The sequence below is a fragment of the Chiroxiphia lanceolata genome, chromosome 1 (assembly GCF_009829145.1).
Source record: "Chiroxiphia lanceolata isolate bChiLan1 chromosome 1, bChiLan1.pri, whole genome shotgun sequence".
In the NCBI taxonomy this organism is placed as follows: domain Eukaryota; kingdom Metazoa; phylum Chordata; class Aves; order Passeriformes; family Pipridae; genus Chiroxiphia; species Chiroxiphia lanceolata.
Genome location: NC_045637.1, coordinates 100581626 through 100600521, shown reverse-complemented (window position 1 = coordinate 100600521; position 18896 = coordinate 100581626). Strand labels below are relative to the sequence as shown.

The following is an 18896-nucleotide window of genomic DNA, read 5'->3' as shown; positions in this document are numbered from 1 at the left end:
ATTATTTGTCTCCATGGTGGTCACTGACAAACAAGGCCATGGCAGAGGCAGTTTGAGAGGACATCCAAACTTTCCTTTTTTCTTACAATCTTACCTAGCAGTGATTTATCTGTTCCCTGACCATCTCACCTACCCACCGTTCATTTTCAGAAACACTATCACTTCAGTTCTGTGTCTCTTTGCAAGTTCTTTGTTGCAACTGGTGCCCTGTGTGCTCTGGGCATGTTGGTGAGCTGGAAGATGTGAAAATGGTCTGTTTCTCTTCTTCCCCTGCCATATTGAGCCTGCAACACTTGGGAGGTCAGCTGATCTTAAGTATAGAATGATGTTTTTATTAATACTCTCCAAAGATAATAAATTGGGACTCTCACTTCAGCTGGGGAAAGGATAGAGAAAGGAAAGTGCTCATTATCCAGGAAATAGATAGTTGAAAACCTTAAATCTTAACATGATGCCTGAATAGCAGATTGGTTGGTGGGTATGTACCAAATTCAGCAGAAGGCTATGTGTAAGGATACATGCAGCAGATCTATCTGGATAAAAAGCTCATTTAGATTCCCCAGTGATCCATTCCCATCTCTTTCTGAATACAGTTGGATAAGAGCCCCTTCTGGACTTGACAGCTCAGAGCTGATTTACCCAGATGAATCACCATGGAGAAATTGAGTCATCCCATGTCCAGAGAGAACAGAGCACGGTTGCTTTGCAGAGCCTCAGGACTTTCTCTACCAGAAGCAATAAGCTACTGCAGCTGACGCCAACAATAAAAACATTTAGATTTTAAGCAGTGAATACAGCTGGTTTTCACCTTCCACTTAAGTTGAAAACTGAAAATCGCCACTCTAAATCAAAGCTTGTGGGACAAACAAAATGTATAAACTCATATATGACAGTATGACACAGATTTTCAGTGTATTGCAAGAAATTTCTTGAGGCTTAAGCATCTTACACGTTCTTTTTTTGACAGAAAGTAGCAATTTCCTTTATGCCTATGTATATTTTAATGACTCACAGTACTGGCTTTATTTTTGTAAGAGAGCAATATTCTATTTCATGTATATCTATATTTTCCTCTTATTTTTATATATGTAGTTATGAGACTTCTTCTACTTTACAGACTGCAGTTAAAATATATTTTAGTGTTTAAACCAAATAACTTTATGTATTGTATGTACACACAAGAGATCCAGTGGTTGCTACTACAAAAGCAGCTGCCTATGGCATGTTGTTAGAAAAAAGCAAAATGTCAAGTGCTGTTGTTGCTAGTTTATAGAATTAGGTGAAAATGAAGAGCCCTTTTTTGCTGTTGTTGAGTGAGCAGAACCTGCTTCTGTGAACTGCTTTATTTAATGTGTACCTCGTAGTAAGAGCTGCTCCTTGGGTGTAATTCTTAGAGGTCCTGAAAAGATTGATCCTGGCCAGATCTTTATTTCACACAACCATGCTCAGCTGCCTTACAGCTCTGTCATGACATTGTGTAAAAGTTGGTCTCTGACATAGTTAACATGTATTGAAGTGCTCTTTTTGCATCAGCTGTGACAATGGTTTTTTAAAACTTATTCATGAATTAAGATACCCAAGATGAGATTCACCACCTACACATAGGCAGCAGATGTGCCTCACAGTATCCCACCTGGCCCCCAGCTGTTGCTCAGACAGAGACACATGGCTTTGACTACAGTCCTGTATCATACATACTGGCTCAGTGATTCTCTTGAGCACCTTGTGGCATCCAAAGGAGGGCAACAAAGATGGTGAAGGGCCTTGAGGGGAAGCTGTATGAGGAGCGGCTGAGGTCACTTGGTCTGTTCAGCCTGGAGAAAGAAGAGACTGAGAGGAGACCTCACTGCAGTCTTACAACTTCCTCATGAGGGAAAGAAGAGTGGCAGGAACTGATCTTTCTCTGTGGTGACCAGTGACAGGATCCAAGGGAATGGCCAGAAGTTGTGGCGGGGGGGTCTGGGTTGGATATTAGAAAAAGTTTTTTCACTCGGGGAGTGGTTGGGTGCTGGAACAGGCTCCCCAGGAAAGTGGTCACAGCACCAAGCCTTTGACAGAGTTCAGGAAGCCTTTGGACAATACTGTCGGGCACATGGTGTGACTCTTGGTGATGGTCCTATGCAGGACCAGAAGTTGAACTCAATGATCCTTGTGGGTCCCTTCCAACTGGGCGTATTGTGTGATTCTGTGAGTCTATGATCTCCAGCTGCAATAGACACGTATTTTGGCTGCTGAGCCCCGTGCCTGGAGAGAGATGCAGTTTCAGATTGTCTTTGTTTCCAGGAGTTGGAGGTTTCCCAGTGCTTGTGCAGAACTGGGCAGTGGGGTCTGGAGTGCAGGACAGAAACCCATAAGTTTCCTGGGGGCATCTGTAGGCCTTAATATCTCTAGTCAGCCCTATCTGGGTCCCCTAATCCTGCACATGGACCCAGGAGTCCTCAGCCCTTGGCAAAAGTTACATCATAGGCTCATCCCCATGCCTAGGAGACCCATGTTTCAGCTGCATCTCCTGCTACTCCTTTTGGATCTCTCAGACAGACTCTGGATCTGATTCAAACCCTTGCTACATTGGGGGCTGTCAGTGAAGCCTCTTACCAGTCCCTGTCTCTGCCAACCTGTCCCAGACCCCACAGGATGGCACTCATCAGTGAGGGCATAGCCTGCACTGGGGTAACCTGTGGCTCCTGGTACAGCCCCACCAACTGCTGTGAGGGTTGTGAGTCTAAATGTTGGCATTGGTTTCCATTTGTAAGGCCGTACTGTGTCCTTCTTGGCTTCCAAATGTTGCTTACCAAAGCTGTCAGGTCCCTAAGGACCAGTTGCTTTTGTCATTTGTAGATGTCATTTGTAGATGGCTATGCTAAGTGAAAGGTTTTAACTATTGGATTTTCTTAATTGCTCTCCTGACTCCATAGGTTGCACTGAAGAGATATTCATTGGCTCTATGACAAGGAGAGACACCCAACTCATGTAGACAGTAATAGGTCTCTTAATCTAGAGCTGAATGAAAGACATGATGAAGAAAGGGAGCTTCAATATGTATTACAAATAATAATGTGAAATTCAACCTGTATTCTGCAAAATCTTATTTTCTCTGGGAATTATTAGGTATCTTGTATATCTGTTTGAACATCTTTAAACCTACCTTACGTCCTCCTCTTAGACTCCCCTCATTTTACTGTCTTGTGCGTGGTCTTGAGACGGATAAAAGAATCCAGGCAATAAAACAAAAAGTGTGAACTTTAAAATTACTCTGAATAGGAGACTCCATTACTACTTAGCTGATACTCAGATTTTCTTGATTGTCTGTAGAATCTCATATTAAACTGCAGGGGATTCTTGGTACTTGTTAAGATGCAACATATTATGTGTTCAATATAGTTCTGTCCATAGGAGACTCCTTTGCTAAATAAAGATGATGTCAAGTGTTGTCCCTGGTAGATATTCCGAAGTAAAACAGATACAGGAAAACACAGTCTAGGCTAGTGGAATGGAGCTTTTTTTCTGCAAGCCAACAAGTGTTTGCATTCAGGGAGACTGAATCTGACAGAGCCGTTTGGGGCAATCCAAAAGTGTACTTCAGATACTGGATGATCACTAAGCCAAACATAAGCTATACAATGTGCAAAGTATTTTGGGGCTGTGGGAGGGATTTCTCTGCTCATTACCATTCCGTCTTGATATGTGTGTTTAATAATTATCTTATGTATGAAGAACCATTTTTCCCAAAACAAAAATAGTGTACCATTAGATCTCATCTCAACCTCATTAATTTCTGATCAGGCAGGATATGCAGGAAGGTGAGTCTCTCTGTTTTATGCTACAAAATTATCTCTACAGGGACAGCCTAGATCCATTCCAACTAATTCCTCACTTCAAAGGAGAGAGCGGGTGATCTGATGTTTTGCCTTTTTGATTCTACCTATTAATTGCTCCAAATCCAAAGTCTAAACCATTGTCACACTGTGCTGGTTTTGATTGCCCCTTGGACATAAACTATTATGCCTCTAGAGCTTTAGTAACTGTGCTACTTGTTTTCTTCCAGGCAGTGAAGTTGAATGTTCAAGTTGTTTCTGACTATTTTTAAAGGAGACTGGTATAAGTTTCTTCAGAAGCCCTTTGGGATAACTGACCCTGGGGATAGTTGACATAGCCCAGATCTGGGATTTAACATATGGATTGAACTTGATGCAGTTCACAACAGTTCTGGACAGTTTTATACTAGATCTATTAATATATAGCTTATATATGTTATTTACAAATCTTGGTATGGATATGCAGCTATAGGCATAAACAGAGGCCCAAAACAGTTCAAAAAGTTTAGCTCAACATTAAGTGTGCATAGATTACTTTTAGCCATAGGACCTGTAGACTACACTTGCTGCCTTTGCAGATCCGAAATTTTCATTGAAACCATTAGTTTGGACCCTAATTTGAGGACATGAGTATGCTTGTAGGAGGATGCAATAGGTGTGAATATAGAATCCCGGTTTAGGGGAGGGGGAGGTTTAGCTGTGAGGCGAGGTTGGCATTTCATTTACAGTGAGTACGAGGTATTTTCTGTTCAGTCTTCATATGAAACAGAAACCAATGGTTCAGTGAATGGATTAATTAGTTTAGTGTCCCTGCAGGCACAGAGCGTTCTCCCCTGCCTACTGGGAGTCATTCCTAACACAAGACAGAGCTCCCTATTTCTTACCTTTAGAGTTAATTGTTTTTAGATTCGTCCAAATCATCTGAGAAGCCAGTTTGATGCAGTTTACTTCAATTACTCATGTTACTTAGTAACCAGAACAATAAAATTCTTACTTTTGAGCCTTTTTAGTTGGCTGGGCCACAAATTTGGCACTATCCTGGAAGATACTGGCATGCCTAAAACCTCTATGTTTCCACAGACGGTTGCAAACCCAAATTTTTTCAAGTGATGCTCTAGAGAAATATTTCAAACCCCAAATCTCTTACAGATTGTAGCAAGAGAAAAGAAAAAATCCATTTCTTTAAGAAAAAGATTCCAAAATTTGGGAGACGGTTCTAGGAACTATAAGGAACCTGATAAATGGTAAAATAGGGTAATCTGGTAAGCAGATAGATTTCGTACTGAATTAGTGAAAGATTTGTCCAAATAGCCTCTTATTTTGTTAAGCTTCTCTTAATGCAATAGTCCTTTTCATTCCTACATCAGAGTTCTCTAAAAGACCTACCAGTAAATAGTACCTGAAGTGTTTATGAACATAGAGGCAGCACTGCTTTACATTGTGGCAACAGCCCATTACGGTATAGCATGTCTTCCAGGTGATACAGAAAATGCTTTCTTTTTATCTATTTCCCTGATGTCTTCATAATGGAATGGAAAAATTCCAGTATTAGAGATGCATTAATAATGATCATTTTTCTATGGGCCAGGTAATTAATTAGCCTATACTTCAGGTTCAACATTTTTAATGCTCTTGACTCTCACTAAATTAGAGTGATATATTTGATTTTTGTATCAAGCACATGCTGTGCTGACCTTTCCTGTAAAGATGTATTGTATTTACATCCTGTATATGACATGATAGAAAAACCAAACTCTTCTGTTCTGACTGGAAAGCAATAAATAAAGGATTCCTGGCAAATAGGTCATCCATTCCAACTTTTGTGGAGGCAAGGTGGCCTTTAATTTCTGAGTGGATGCAACAATTTTTATAATGCATCAGGAGGCAAAAGGTGATAGACAGAAACCATGGTTTTTATGGTTTTAGTCATTAACTTTTTTTTAAATCTCATCAGTCTCACAGCCAACAGTGATATGGCTCTCTTTGTCTTAATTCCAGTGCTAAGATATGCTTAACTAATAATGCCAAGGTTGTGGGTTTGATCCCTGTATGGGCCATTCACTTAAGAGTTGGACTCAGTGATCCTTGTGGGTCTCTTCCAACTCAGAATATTCTGTGACATATTAGAGCTGATCCAAATGCTATTATTTGAAAAGAAAACCAAAACCAAGCATACACAAGAATCAGTAGTGCTGAAAAGGCTTAGTGCTGCTGTAAAGGTACGTAAGACCTGTGGCTGTAGAGGACAAGATTCTGAAACACTGAACCTCCTTATCTCACTGAGTGCATGTGTCTTTAACAGCTATATAATACTGACCATGTAATGAGACTAGAGAGTAGAAAGGTGATATGCTACCATGTTCAAAGCAACAAACTGTTGTTTGGGACATTGCTGTGAAGAGCTGTGTCGACTTTCCTAAAGGTGGATGTTGTTTTAGGTTGTTAGCATGCTTCCCTTGCTCATATGTGCAGTTTAACAGGATTACGTAGTAGATTTTTGGAAATTTGTATACTGAATTTGACCAGGTGAGGTAAGAGCACTGATTTTTGGTGCTGGAGTCTGCTGGAGCTTGCGTATTGTTATCAAACAACCTGATTGTGAAAAGTTTGCTATTAAGTATGCTATTGAGATTTCTCTCTGGAGTTTCTTACGTATTATGAAACTCTAACTCATTTTGCTTCCTCATGTAGAACAAAGCATCGGTGCTGTCTTGGGAAATTCCATTTCAAAGGAACATGACATTGGTGAAATGACACCTACTTTTCATTCTCCCTCAAGAAGCTGCATCTCATTTAACAAAATTCATGACTTCAATGAAAATACTTGGAGCAGTGGTTTCAGAGCCACCAGATGCTTTCATCTGATAGACCAGAAAGTAGAAAGAATGTACCTGTAAACACCACAAAGAGGCAACATTAAATATGTGACAATCTTCAAAATAGTACTTTTTAAAACCTTTATATCACAGTTTGCAAGATGTGCAAAGCCAACAGTGCAGTATTTTCATCCTGTGAATATTAATTTAGGTGGTAAAGTATATCTGTCTTCTCTAATAGTGAGTTTGCTATAGAAAGTGTGTAGACCAGAAGCACATTTTGCAGAATTCACAGGGCTGAGGACTTTTGATGCTAATTTTTATTTCTGGTGTTTTTAGAAAGGTCTAGTTCTGTTGCCATTGAAACTGAGAGATTATCTCTCAAATTCAGTGGGAGCTGGCCCTTATTCCTGGGTGCTTTAATGTCACATCACACAACATTTGCTAACAAGGAAAAATTTTTATGGCTCTATCGTGCTTGGATATTTCAGTGTTTTGTGACCTGTTAATAACCTAGACTGAAAGAGATGCATGTTAAAATTATTCTTTTGAATGAAGTGTCAGAACTCATAACAGCACATATGGCAAGATATTTGCATCATGTTTTACTACTTCAACTTTTTCTTACACGTTTTCCTGAGCAGCGGTTGCTAGTGATGAATGATGCTAACCAAGCACAATAGATCTCATAGTGGCTTAGGGTACCAGTCATAAAACTGCACAGCAGTTTATGCTGTGTTAAGCATAGCGTTCCAACAGTGTTTCCCAGACATGCCATTTGTGGTGTGGTAGTTAGTCCTAGAGACAAAACCACATTTGTATCAGTAAATGTAGACCTCTTACTGGACATGAGGTCAGCTAAGAAGGTTCTCAGCCTTCCAGCTGCAGTTTTCTGCTCCTGAAGCACCAGAAATTTTTTAATAACTAAAAATTCTTGTTGTATGCGCACCTATTCAGCTTGAGCATGCTGAAGAACAAAGTTACTGTATCTTCTGTTTTCGCCACAAGTGCTCAGGTTAAAGAAGGTATGAATTGGAAAGATAATTTCTGTACCTTCGTGTGACTTCTCAGAGTATAAGGGATCCTTCCAGGAGGAGACTGACATGCATAAAAGGGAAACTTCTCTTTCTGCCTAAAGTTTGCTGATACTCTTCTTCAGACATGAGATTGAGAAATTTGCTCCCGGGTACAATCTTCTTTTGTCTGTAGCAACACTGATGACTTAATACCTTGGTCCATGAAAAGCAGTCATATCCTTTCCTCCTCTTCTAGCACAGAATGAAGTAGAAAGACGTCAGCAACTACTGCGTTACGTGAGATGATATAATGTGTTGTAATGATGCGTTAGGGTAGTACTTTTCGCTAAGCAGTATTAAGATGTATGCATGTATATTTTCTCAAAGGACACAACATCAAGCTACAACTTCAGAGCTTTCAGTTGCTTTATAGGTAATTAAGCCTGAGGTTTAATCCACTGATACTCAACCTGCACCTGTCTGGCCCTCGTTTTGATATGAGCGTTGATCCCAAAGCAAGGGAATGGGTTGCCTTTCTTTGGAGCATTGAATATGGTCCCAAACCAGAGAAAGGTTGGTGGACTGGCTACTCCTGTGCACTTGCTGTTACTCAGCAGCTTCTCAGGTGGTCTATGCCTGTGCTTAGAATTTAATCTATTAATGGCTTTGAGAGCTGTAGGTGACTTGCTCCAGATCAAATTAGTGTAAAAGCTCTCTTCTCTTTGTTGAATCTGAAAAGTGAATTCAGTCTGCTTTCTAGACCCACTCAGGTATTTTTACCTTCCAAATTCCTTACTGTTTCCAGGACCTTGAACAGTTGCTCTCATCATCAATACAATTTGAGGGAGAGGGGTAAAGAATGGTGTTGATCTCATTCTAAAAACCTTCAGTTCCCTTCGGGAAGCTGGGAGAAGCAAGTGAGTTTGGTGGATGTTTTCTGCACTGCAGTGTGTGTACTGGTGAGGCAAGTCTTTTTCAGAACCATAACTTGGACTTTGAGGTGGCTGCTGGTAGGTGGATTCTAAGTGCCAGATAACCCCTTTCAACCTGAATTTCTTATGATCCTGTGTCTGAATGCTCTGAGCATTGCAGTCGCTGATGGCAAATCCTTTACTGACATCAGAAGTCGTTAGTGGGATTAAGTAGATTTAAGTGGGATTATAACATCTTACACCTTCTGCCTTCTCAAGTATTCACACTATTCACATGCAACCTTCATGTTCTGACTTTCACATGGAAATACAAGATAAACTCCAAAGCAGTCAGTCATATTTTGCAGCTGATTTTTCCATATGGTGTAGCTGTAAGAGAGAAAATATGACTTCAAACTGAAATTCCTGTAGTTTCCAATTGCTTAAATAAATAATTTGAAAAATATTGGGAACTGGTAAATGTAGAGTGTTTCAAAAATCTTCAGGCTATTGAAGGTGACTTGGACAGCAGCTTTTTAGCAATAAAGTATGTGTGTAGCACAGGTTTCTTTGCAAATCCTAGGAGCTGTGAAGTCCAACTTGTGATACAGTCAAAGATAAGTGCTTTGTCTGTTCTGAGTTTTTCAAAGGCCATTTATATAAGGGGAAAAAAGACAATTTTGATGTATTTGCCAAAGAAACAGTTGAATTTTCACAATAAACTGCAACATGCACTAGCTAAACAAAACAAGTAACTAAAATTATTATATTTTAGGAGTTATTTACTTGCAAAATGGTAAAATGTTAAAGTTCTTGGTAAACTGTTTACAAAGATAGTAAGCAATTTGTATAAGACCATAGATTTTCTGCAAGTCTAGAGTGGCCTCATTTGAGTGGTTTCCAGTGGAGGTGCACCTTTCTCTTTGTGTTTCAGGTTAGGCCATTGGCCAGGCTGACTTGAACTGGATCTTGGCTGTAAAATATACCGGGTTTTCTTTGAGTGGAATTCTTCCTGTGCAGATAACTGATAAAATAAACCCAGAAATTCTAGCTTAGATAGTACACTATGCATAGCATCTTTGCCAGGACCCCTTTTCTGTATGAATCTGTGCATGCTTGCAACATGTGACACTATTTATCAGATAGCTCCTGAAATTGCTTTTTGTCGTTGTTTGTCATCCTGTATGCATGTTTCAAGGCATTAAACATAACTGAAATGTGTTTTCACTTCCTTGCTTTTTCTTTTTCTTTTCCAGGCAGAGGGTTCCAGACTCCAGAGAGAACTGAGAGGATATTTAGCAGCCATTAAAGGTGATTTTTAAGTTTTACATCATGCTTTCATAAAGCAAAGTTTTTTAAAAGTTGAGTCAAGTAGGCTTGTTTAAGTTATACAAAGATAAATACACATAAGATTCTCTTTAGCCTGTTGCTAGGTATTCTGCACCTTCAGCATCAACTCGTGGGTACAGAATTGCATGTACAGCTTATCCTTGACTGTCCTTTGTGTGCAGGAGCGCTGCTCAGATTCTCATGTTGCGTGCATTTTCAGCACCCACAAAATCTACACATCTTGTTATTCATCTTTGCAAATGCTATTATGTTAAATACCCCATGCAAGGCATCCCAATCAAGGGATTGCTTGATCTCCGCAACTGTAATGTTGCCATGTATTACTAGTTGGATGACGATCTTCCTCCAAAACCATGCTCCCTGCAATGATGTGATTTCTCATATATTTCTGACTGCTTAATGCATTTTTTTTTAAGTTTAAAACTCAAATGTGGTGTCTTTTGATACTACATTGAAAATCCAAGTAGCAGAATTTCACTGGTCAGAGCTTAAATATTAGATATAAGTAAACAGCATTTAAATCCTACTAGACATTTGTAAATCCAGCACGCTCAACTGCACACTGTATGCAAAGTGTTCTCTTTCTCGTGCCACCTCTCTCTAGAGGAGTTGGAGGTGCTAAGGGAAGGGAACAGGAGTTGGTGACTGATAGAGAGACAGTGGCTTCTTGAGATAAATATATATATATTTATATATATATTTGTGTATATATATATGTGATAGATATATATGTGTGTATGTATTTTTAACCTGGCTCCAGTCCAGTAGGGAAAATGTTGCAAATGAGTGTTAACATCCCTGGAAATCACTGTCATAATAAGGCTTCAGCAGCTGTTCACAGGCAGGTAAGAAAGCTCTTTTTGATAGGAAATGTAAAATGGGGAGCAAAGCAGTAGCTTAATGTCTTTCACCATGTATTATTTTCTGGATGGACTGGCCAAAGAAAATCCCATACCAGACGAATTTGAGCAATGTCTCTTGTTCTTAGAGGAAATTTTAACATCAGTCATTTTTGGGGACCCACTGAATGCTTATTTTGTTCTCTTATTTTGCACTCTTCCCCACACACATTATATGATGGTTACTCAGAAGCAGCATGATGAGGCTGTTTGTTGGCTAGATGGCTTATCTGTCATGTAGGCTGACTGTTTACATGATGCTTTGATTTCCGTGTAGGTGACGACACTCCTCTCAGTTTCATTTTCTTTCTCTGTCTTTCTTTTCCTAGTGTTCTGCACTCATGATCCTTTTGCTCATTTTCTCTTTATTAGGCTACTCTTTGCATCAAGTTTTGTTTTTATCTCTGTGTAAAATATTTCATTGTTCAGGTTTTGCCTTTTTAGCCATGCTTTTCTGTTCAGCACCTTTCTCTTGTTCAGCCTGTAGGTAATTCAGACTGACCTTCTTACTGAGAATGAAAAGTGTTTGCTAACACCATATTATCTACATATCTTTGAAAAGATCCAGTCATAAGCAACTCACAAGAGCCTTAAAGCGTTATTCTTCAAAGTCAACAAGCCACCAGTGGGCATCCTTGGCACACATGTTGGTGCTGTGGAGGGAGCACACAACCTGAGACAGTAGACCACAATACACAGCTCTGGTTGGGGCTTCCTCAAAGCTGACTAGGTCAGCAATGCTAAAGACCTTTCCAGATTTTGGATGACAGAAGCAGCTGCTACAGTCTCTGTTGATATTCTTTGAAGGACTGCCATCATTAGAAGATTTTGGGGTGTCTATGCACAAAAGCATGGGAACCCCCATATTTAGGCACTGGAGTGATATTTTTGTGCCAAGGACATCAGAGCCTTGGAGTCGTGCTGTCATCAGGGGCTCATTTTGCAGGAAAAAAGGACAATCATATAATTGCATATATTGGAATTACTGGAAAATAATACACTTGACATCCTTATGCTCTTAGAGGTATGGGAGAAGCAGTTCATTTTAAGGGGGTTCAGGAATTGAACTCCAGTAACAAGCTTCATTTTGCTTCATGACTTCTAAGTGATTCAGTATTGGAAGTTAAAAGTAGAAATCCAGGCACGATTTCATAGAATCATAGAATGGTTTGGGTTGGAAGGGACCTTATAGATCACCTAGTTCCAACACCCCTGACATGGGCAGGGATACCATCCAGTAGACCAAGTTGCTCCAAGCTGCGTCCAACAACTTCTCTGGGTAGCCTGTTCCAGTGCCTCACCACCCTCCCTAACATCTAATCTAAAGCTCTCCTCTTTTAGTTTCAAACCATTCATTCCCCTTTGTCCTACCACTATGTCCTACCTTTGTCTGCCTGTGTGAAAAGTTGCTTTCCCTCTTTCTCAGAAGCTCCCTTTAAGTACTATCAGGCCACAATGAGGTCTCCCCAGAGCCTTCTTTTCACCAGACTGAACAACCCCAGCTGTCTCAGCCTGTCTTCATAGAAGAGGTTCTCCATTCCTCTGAGCATCATTGTGGCCTCCTCTAGACCTGCTCTAACAGATCCATGTCTTTCTTGTGCTGAGTACTTGGCACAGTACTCCAGGTGGGGATTTAAGCAAAGAATGGTCAGTTGAGCCTTATTATGACTCTCTGTTCCTTCATTTTAATAAACTTGACAATTTAAGGTTTAGTATCACACATCCTTAAAAGAATTTTTGCTGTATTCAGACTCTTTCTTTTGTTCATTGGTGCTTCTTAGTTTTAGCTGGGCATTGATCTTTCCTGTTGGTTATTCAAGGACTTGGAGGAACCATGTCATAAAGCTGTTGAACTTGTGAATGGCTTTTATGCAATGTTTCATTTCATCTGCATGATAGTTTAATATATGCTGTTTGTACTGACAAGATTGTATACTATCCCCCATAGCTTTAGTCATCTCATGCCTCAGTCTTCTGTCTTTCCCAGTCTCCTTGGCAATATGTATCTGGGTTCTCTACTTCTCGAATCATTTTTAATCTATTGAGAGTTGTAAGTGACTTGAACGGTTTTATGAACCAATTGTTATAGAAACCCTAAATCAATCTCCCGTCCTCTCCAAGCTCTTTGCAAGTACAGTGCAGATGGGGAGATATAAACCTTGATCTTCATGCATGTGGCGAAGTGACAAAGATTAAAAGGAATCCTGCATGATTAAAAAGAAACACCATACCTTTCAGGTAGCTTAATGTAGTAACTAGTCCATAGGAAGGAGAGGGTAGGTTTTGCAAGTCTGTAAGCAGTTTTCCTGCCTACTTGTGTCAGTCTGTGGCTGACAGAACTACATGTATCCTCCAGACACATGAATCTTAAAGTCACTCATGTAATTTCTTGAAAGCAATAAAACTATCATCTTTCTGCAAAATTTATTCATGAATTATGAAATGATTCAATTGTTCCAGTGGAAACTCTAATAGGTTAGTAACAATAACAAATTATTGTTAAAATAATCCCTTATGGCAGGATGGGTAATTTTCCTGGGTAATTTTAACCACGTAAGTAATTAAATATTAAGAGCCAGTCCAAGATGCCTCACCCCATTAGGAAAATGGAAGTTTCTCCGTGATTCAGTCTAGATTACCCTGAGGGTGAGTAAGGAGACCCCACAGTATATAGGTTCTACAACCACATGCTGTCCCAGGCCAGTCTCAACGGGAGCTTGAGTACATTGGAATTGTGATGGTAAAGAGTTGCCTACCCTCTGCTACCCCTAGAGTGTTTAGTGGGGATGTCTCTGCACTGCCACCCCCTATCACATGGGGGCCTCTAGAAGTTTTCTGGGATTCTGGAAACAGGGTCTCTTTGCCAGAGAAAGAGGGTGATTTAATCCAAGAGGCTCAGACTTCAGTAATTGGGTTATTTAGCAATTTTTCCTAAGCAATTAAAATATTTTGGCATTTTTAGTTATTGAATAAATGATCCAATTACCAAGAAGCAGTAATGAATGAAACAATTGATATTAAGTATAAATTTCTAACTGTTCATCAGCAGTAAAAATTCTTTTCACATTTCTTAGTACTTAGTACTTTAAAGTTCTCAATTATAGCAGTTAAAAACAGCAGAAACAGCCTGCAGTCTATGACTGAGACACTAATCCTCTTAATTTTAGTGCTGAATAATGCATACAGTTTATAAGAAATAATTCTATATGAAAACAAACCAGATAAAAATGTCGTTGGACATTATAAGTGTATGGCCACAGACATGAAAAAGAATGGGAATTTATTGGATTGGTGTTTATCTTTGCACTCATTTGGGGTATTGCAGTAAACCTGGTATGGGTGCAGTTGGAGAGGAGTGCAATGGATGATCTTGGCCTGGAAATTTCAGACTGAAGCCTCTGACTGAAGAAGCCAAGTACTATAATGCCCACTTGCCTTAAACTGCAGCTGGATTTGACTGATGTTTTTTATGGGAATGTAGTGGAATGGAGGATTACCTGATTCTCAGAACTGAAAAAAGTGTAAAAGTTGGTGCAGTTTTGATATGACTCAAGCATGGGATATTAAGTGTATTTTACTTATTCTCTTAAGCAGATATATGGCCAAGCCCTGTAGTACTTCAAAAAGAAAGTGTGCAGAGGAAAGGTGCTCTGTGCCAGCCTGGTCTGTGACCGAGCTGAGTGGAAGCTGCAGGAGGGATTATCTAGCAGCTGTGCCAGCCTGCCTACCACAATACATGGCGGGTTTATCACACAGTGCTGAAGGGCAGCAGTTCAGGTATCATAAAAGATTGAGTGCAAGCAGGGATGAGTGAACCCTCCTGGTCTATGTGTTCACTCTGAGTGGAGAGAAACAGCCTTTTTAAACATGGTGATACTGTGCTGGTTTTGTCTTACTTCTTGAGTTGATTAATTTGCAGCATCATTAAAGATTATAAATGAGTTCTGCCTGGAAATATATGATCATCTGTATTTTACTGTAATTTGGCATCTGTTAAGGAAAAAAAATTCCCTTTATTCAGGAATCCTTTTTGGTTAGATAAAAAATGTGCTTTTTAAAAAAATTTAATGCTAAGTAAAAAATTTAACAGTGTTGTTCAGATTTTGCAAAGAAGTTGAAATAAAAGTCATCATTTTAAAATTACTGATTCTGAATTCTTATCAAGTTAGGTGAGATCCGTTTGGTTCAGAGACATATTCAGCATCTGATGGATTGGTGCTCCATGAAAATAGAAAGGCAGTGCCTTTACTGAGGGTGTTTTTTATATTCACTGGGGTCAAATGGATCTCACTGGAGATAGACTTAGGCTCTTTCCCATAATATCATTGAAACCATTTCATATTTAAGCCAGCTCCTCTGTGTATTACAGAGTGATAATCATCAATAGTCCCTGTCCCTTTTCCACCTGTGGTAGCAAAAGCTCCAAAAGTGACTGATCAGTTTGGCTTAGCATGTGGTGCTTCTCTGCAAGCACCACCTCACTGCAAGACTAAATAAGCACTGGGCTCCAAAAACTTGTAAAGCTACTGGGTGAGCATACAAGATTCTTCATAAAATCTGGTCCATTACAGTACTCTCCCCAACTTCAGGCATTTCTTTCTTAATTTGCCAGAGGGAATAGAATAGTGGTACATGTGGGTGAAAATAAAGATATTTAGCAACTGTTTCTTGTAGTTTGCAGTTATATGTTCCTCCTTCTGTCTAATTGCAGGGATGCAAGATGCCTCAAAGAAGCTTACAGAGTCTCTCCATGAAGTTTATGAGCCAGACTGGTACGGGCGTGAAGATGTGAAAATGATTGGAGAGGTAAGATGCATGAAAAGAGGGAAAAGGTGCTTCAGCTGCAAATGGATTATCTGAGCTGTTGAGGAGAAGTGTGTATCTGAAAGTCACCTTAATTCTTTGTTGCATGTTAAATCCTGTTTTGTCAGCGTATAAATTGTTGGTCTTGTGAAATGCAGCTCCTGCTGACCAGAAGCAGCACTTGAAGTGTCTGTTTTACGAACTACCTGATATAAGCTCCCACTGAGGTCAACGTCAGTGTGCGCAGAGTTGGTCCTGATAGCATCTGATTGACAGAAGTATCTTATGTGCAGTTTTACAATCAGGATTCTCAATTCAAATGAATGTTTAAAATAATCAAATCTGCTTATCCTTGTGTGCTGTGTAACAGCTTTTGAGCTAGTGGCACTAAACAGGATATCTGATGAGACACTCACTTATCTCTGAAAAGACTATGGAATTAAAGAGTAAATTGGGCTGCAGGACACTGTTCATTTTCACCTTTGTAACTTCCTCCAGTGATTAGAGAAGTAGAGGCTTTTCTAGACGACACTGCAGGAATTTGACTTGAGGTGCTCTGAATTGCTTGCTTAAACAGCCTTAATTCTGGGGGAAGCCTGTCAGCAAATGTGCTGGTGGTGACAAGGAAGTTGAAACGGTTGTCAGTGAAGCTTTTAGCCAACTGGCATTCAGTTTGCAAAGCCTCCTTGATAATATAGTTAACAAGAAACTGCAATACAGAACTTACAGTCTTACTAAATCTGCTTATCTGTAAGCTTTGCTTCTCTATGGCTGCCATCTCCTACCCTTCCCTGCTGCTGAAGGCATGACGTGTTTTTGATTTGAAAAGCACACAACTTCCAAACTGTATAATTTTAGATCCCATACCATTTATATTTTTTTAGATTAAACAGCTGGAAAATCTCATGCTGCATCTTGCTGTAGCACCTCATCCTGTGTCTGGAGACTATTAGATTTTGCACTCAGAAATTTGTAGCTGTGTGTGAAAGGACCATAATTTGGATCTTAAGCTCTATTAGATGTAAAGATAAATGTTAGATATGTCTTCTTAATAAGAAACTCATGAGCAATATTACAAAATCTCCTGATTTTTTTACCTACATAATCACAAATGCAAATTTATGCATCCTTCAACCTAGAGTACAAAAGAATTATGTATCTGTTCAGTCTAGGATATAAATGATCATTCCAAAAGGAATCCACATAATTGGCCTTATTCTGTATGGTAGGAAAGATGATGGCTTAAAGGACCCTTCAGCAATGTTGTTTGAGTCCATTAGCTTTCAGAAAACCTTCATTACTTTAATTTGTCCAAAATATGTATCAGCAAGGTACAAAGGCAAATGCTCAAAACTGGCAGTTGCTTGCTATAATCTAATGCTGTGCTGCTCTGTAGACCACTTTGATTAAATATTGTGTTAATAAATTAGGTATTTCTTTTAAGCATGTTTAATAGATTGTAATAATTCATTAGGGACTCCTTTAGAGTAGGAGATAAATGAACAGAAGACTGGCATCACACAGTTTTTAAAATATGCCCTATAGTAGCTTATGATAAAATGAACACTAGGGAATAGCTTCCCAGACTCGTCAGTGAGGATAACAGCCCTGCAGAGCAGTGCTCACACCCTTTAGCCTTCCTCCCATCAAAGGAGGATGTTGAGTGATTTTAGAAATGTGCAAAGAAAGGGGGAATCAGGATGTTTCACACGTGCTAATGACTTGTTCAACTGAGAACCCAAGCACTATGTCCATGTAACAGAATTTGCTTCTAGTAAAGAATGAGTCCTTGTCGCATGAGCTGCATTAACATGTTCTTAAAAACCAGAAAACTACAAGGAATTTCTCTTGGTGACTATCCCAGAGCTCCAAAGGGGGCTGGGGACTGGGGAAAAGAACAATACCTTCAGGGCCTGGGGGAGGCAGGGATGTGGATAGTGCTGGGCAGGGTGTGGATTTTGTTTCTTTTGCCTGCTGATGTTGGGATATTTCATATCTGTCATCCCAGTTCTCCAGTAGTGCGAAGTAGAGTTCTTGTCTATGCATCAGCCATTTCATCATATGAACCATAATGGCCAAGAAAGTAAGAACTGGAAAGACCTTTCCCTTTATTTTATTTACTCTTCTATTTTTAGTTGTAAGGAAGGTTCACGATCAGCAAATATACTTTGATGCAAGAACTATGGCAGGTTCAGATTCTGCGCCGTTGACCCTCAGGAATCCTCAGGAAACCCTAAGGAACACCTTGAACCCATGATATCCTTATTTTCACATAGCAGTTACTATTTGAAGTAATGAAAACACAAACTAAGTATTAAACTAAATCTTACTTTGTTGTGAATTACATTTTCAATGTCAAGGTATTTCTTTTCATTCATCTTATGAGTGTGCTCTGATTTATTGCCATAAAGAAGATTCTAAAACTTCAGAAATATTTATCTTTGCCAATTACGTTTCTTATTTCTCCTGGGCTTAAAGTGACATTAAACTACTAAGTACATTTTTCTCTTTTCTGCCTTTTCAGAAATGCGATGAACTTTGGGAAGACTTCCATCAAAAACTGGTGGATGGGTCGCTGTTAACCTTGGATACATATCTAGGACAATTTCCTGATATCAAAGTAGAGTAATGATTTTCTATAAAGACAATTTCTAAAATTACTGTTGAGTTGCAAAATAAATAGAAAATGAGACTACAGGAAAAGAAAAATGAGAAAGGGGGGAAATTGAAAATCATTCTCTCCTGTAATGTACAAGATGTTGTTCTGTAAGTAAATCTCTGATATTAGGCCATGCTGATTTTTCAAGTGAACAAAAATATTTTTCATGCATTAGTACCTGGAAGTAAATTAACCTTTGTAGAGGAAACTTTTATGTTTTTTCCTGCTCCTGTTTCTTTGGTGTGAGATAAGTTTTACTGACTTCAATAGGGACACATTAAGCTGTTCAGCTGTTAAAATGCCAGACAAATTATATGGCAAACAGGCTTTTTGTTATTGGCTAGATGCACCTGCGAGTATCTTTCACATATCTAAGCCATGGTTTCTGTCTTCTAATTAGTGATCAAAAGATTTTGTAATACGCATCAGTAGAGAATGTTATGCAGATTCTAGGCTCTCCCAGATGCCTGTCTGGCGTACAGTCCAGCTAAATGACTTGTAAATTAAATGTGTGGGGATAAAGAATCATTACAGGTGACAGTTAGATACTTTTATATTTGAATATGACTGTATGGACATATCTGGAAATTTTTTTATGATGGTTTGTGATTGAGTAGGTATCACACA

The 18896-nt window shown here is 39.3% G+C and overlaps 1 protein-coding gene across 1 annotated transcript in view; it reads left to right on the top strand.

The window, feature by feature from the left end:
- LOC116788554 (amphiphysin-like) overlaps window positions 1-18896 on the top strand; it is a 126854-nt gene that overhangs the window by 62386 nt on the left and 45572 nt on the right. The window contains 3 exon segments of the mRNA XM_032691502.1: window positions 9815-9869; window positions 15519-15613; window positions 18135-18230. Of these exon segments, the coding sequence (XP_032547393.1) occupies window positions 9815-9869; window positions 15519-15613; window positions 18135-18230 (246 nt within the window).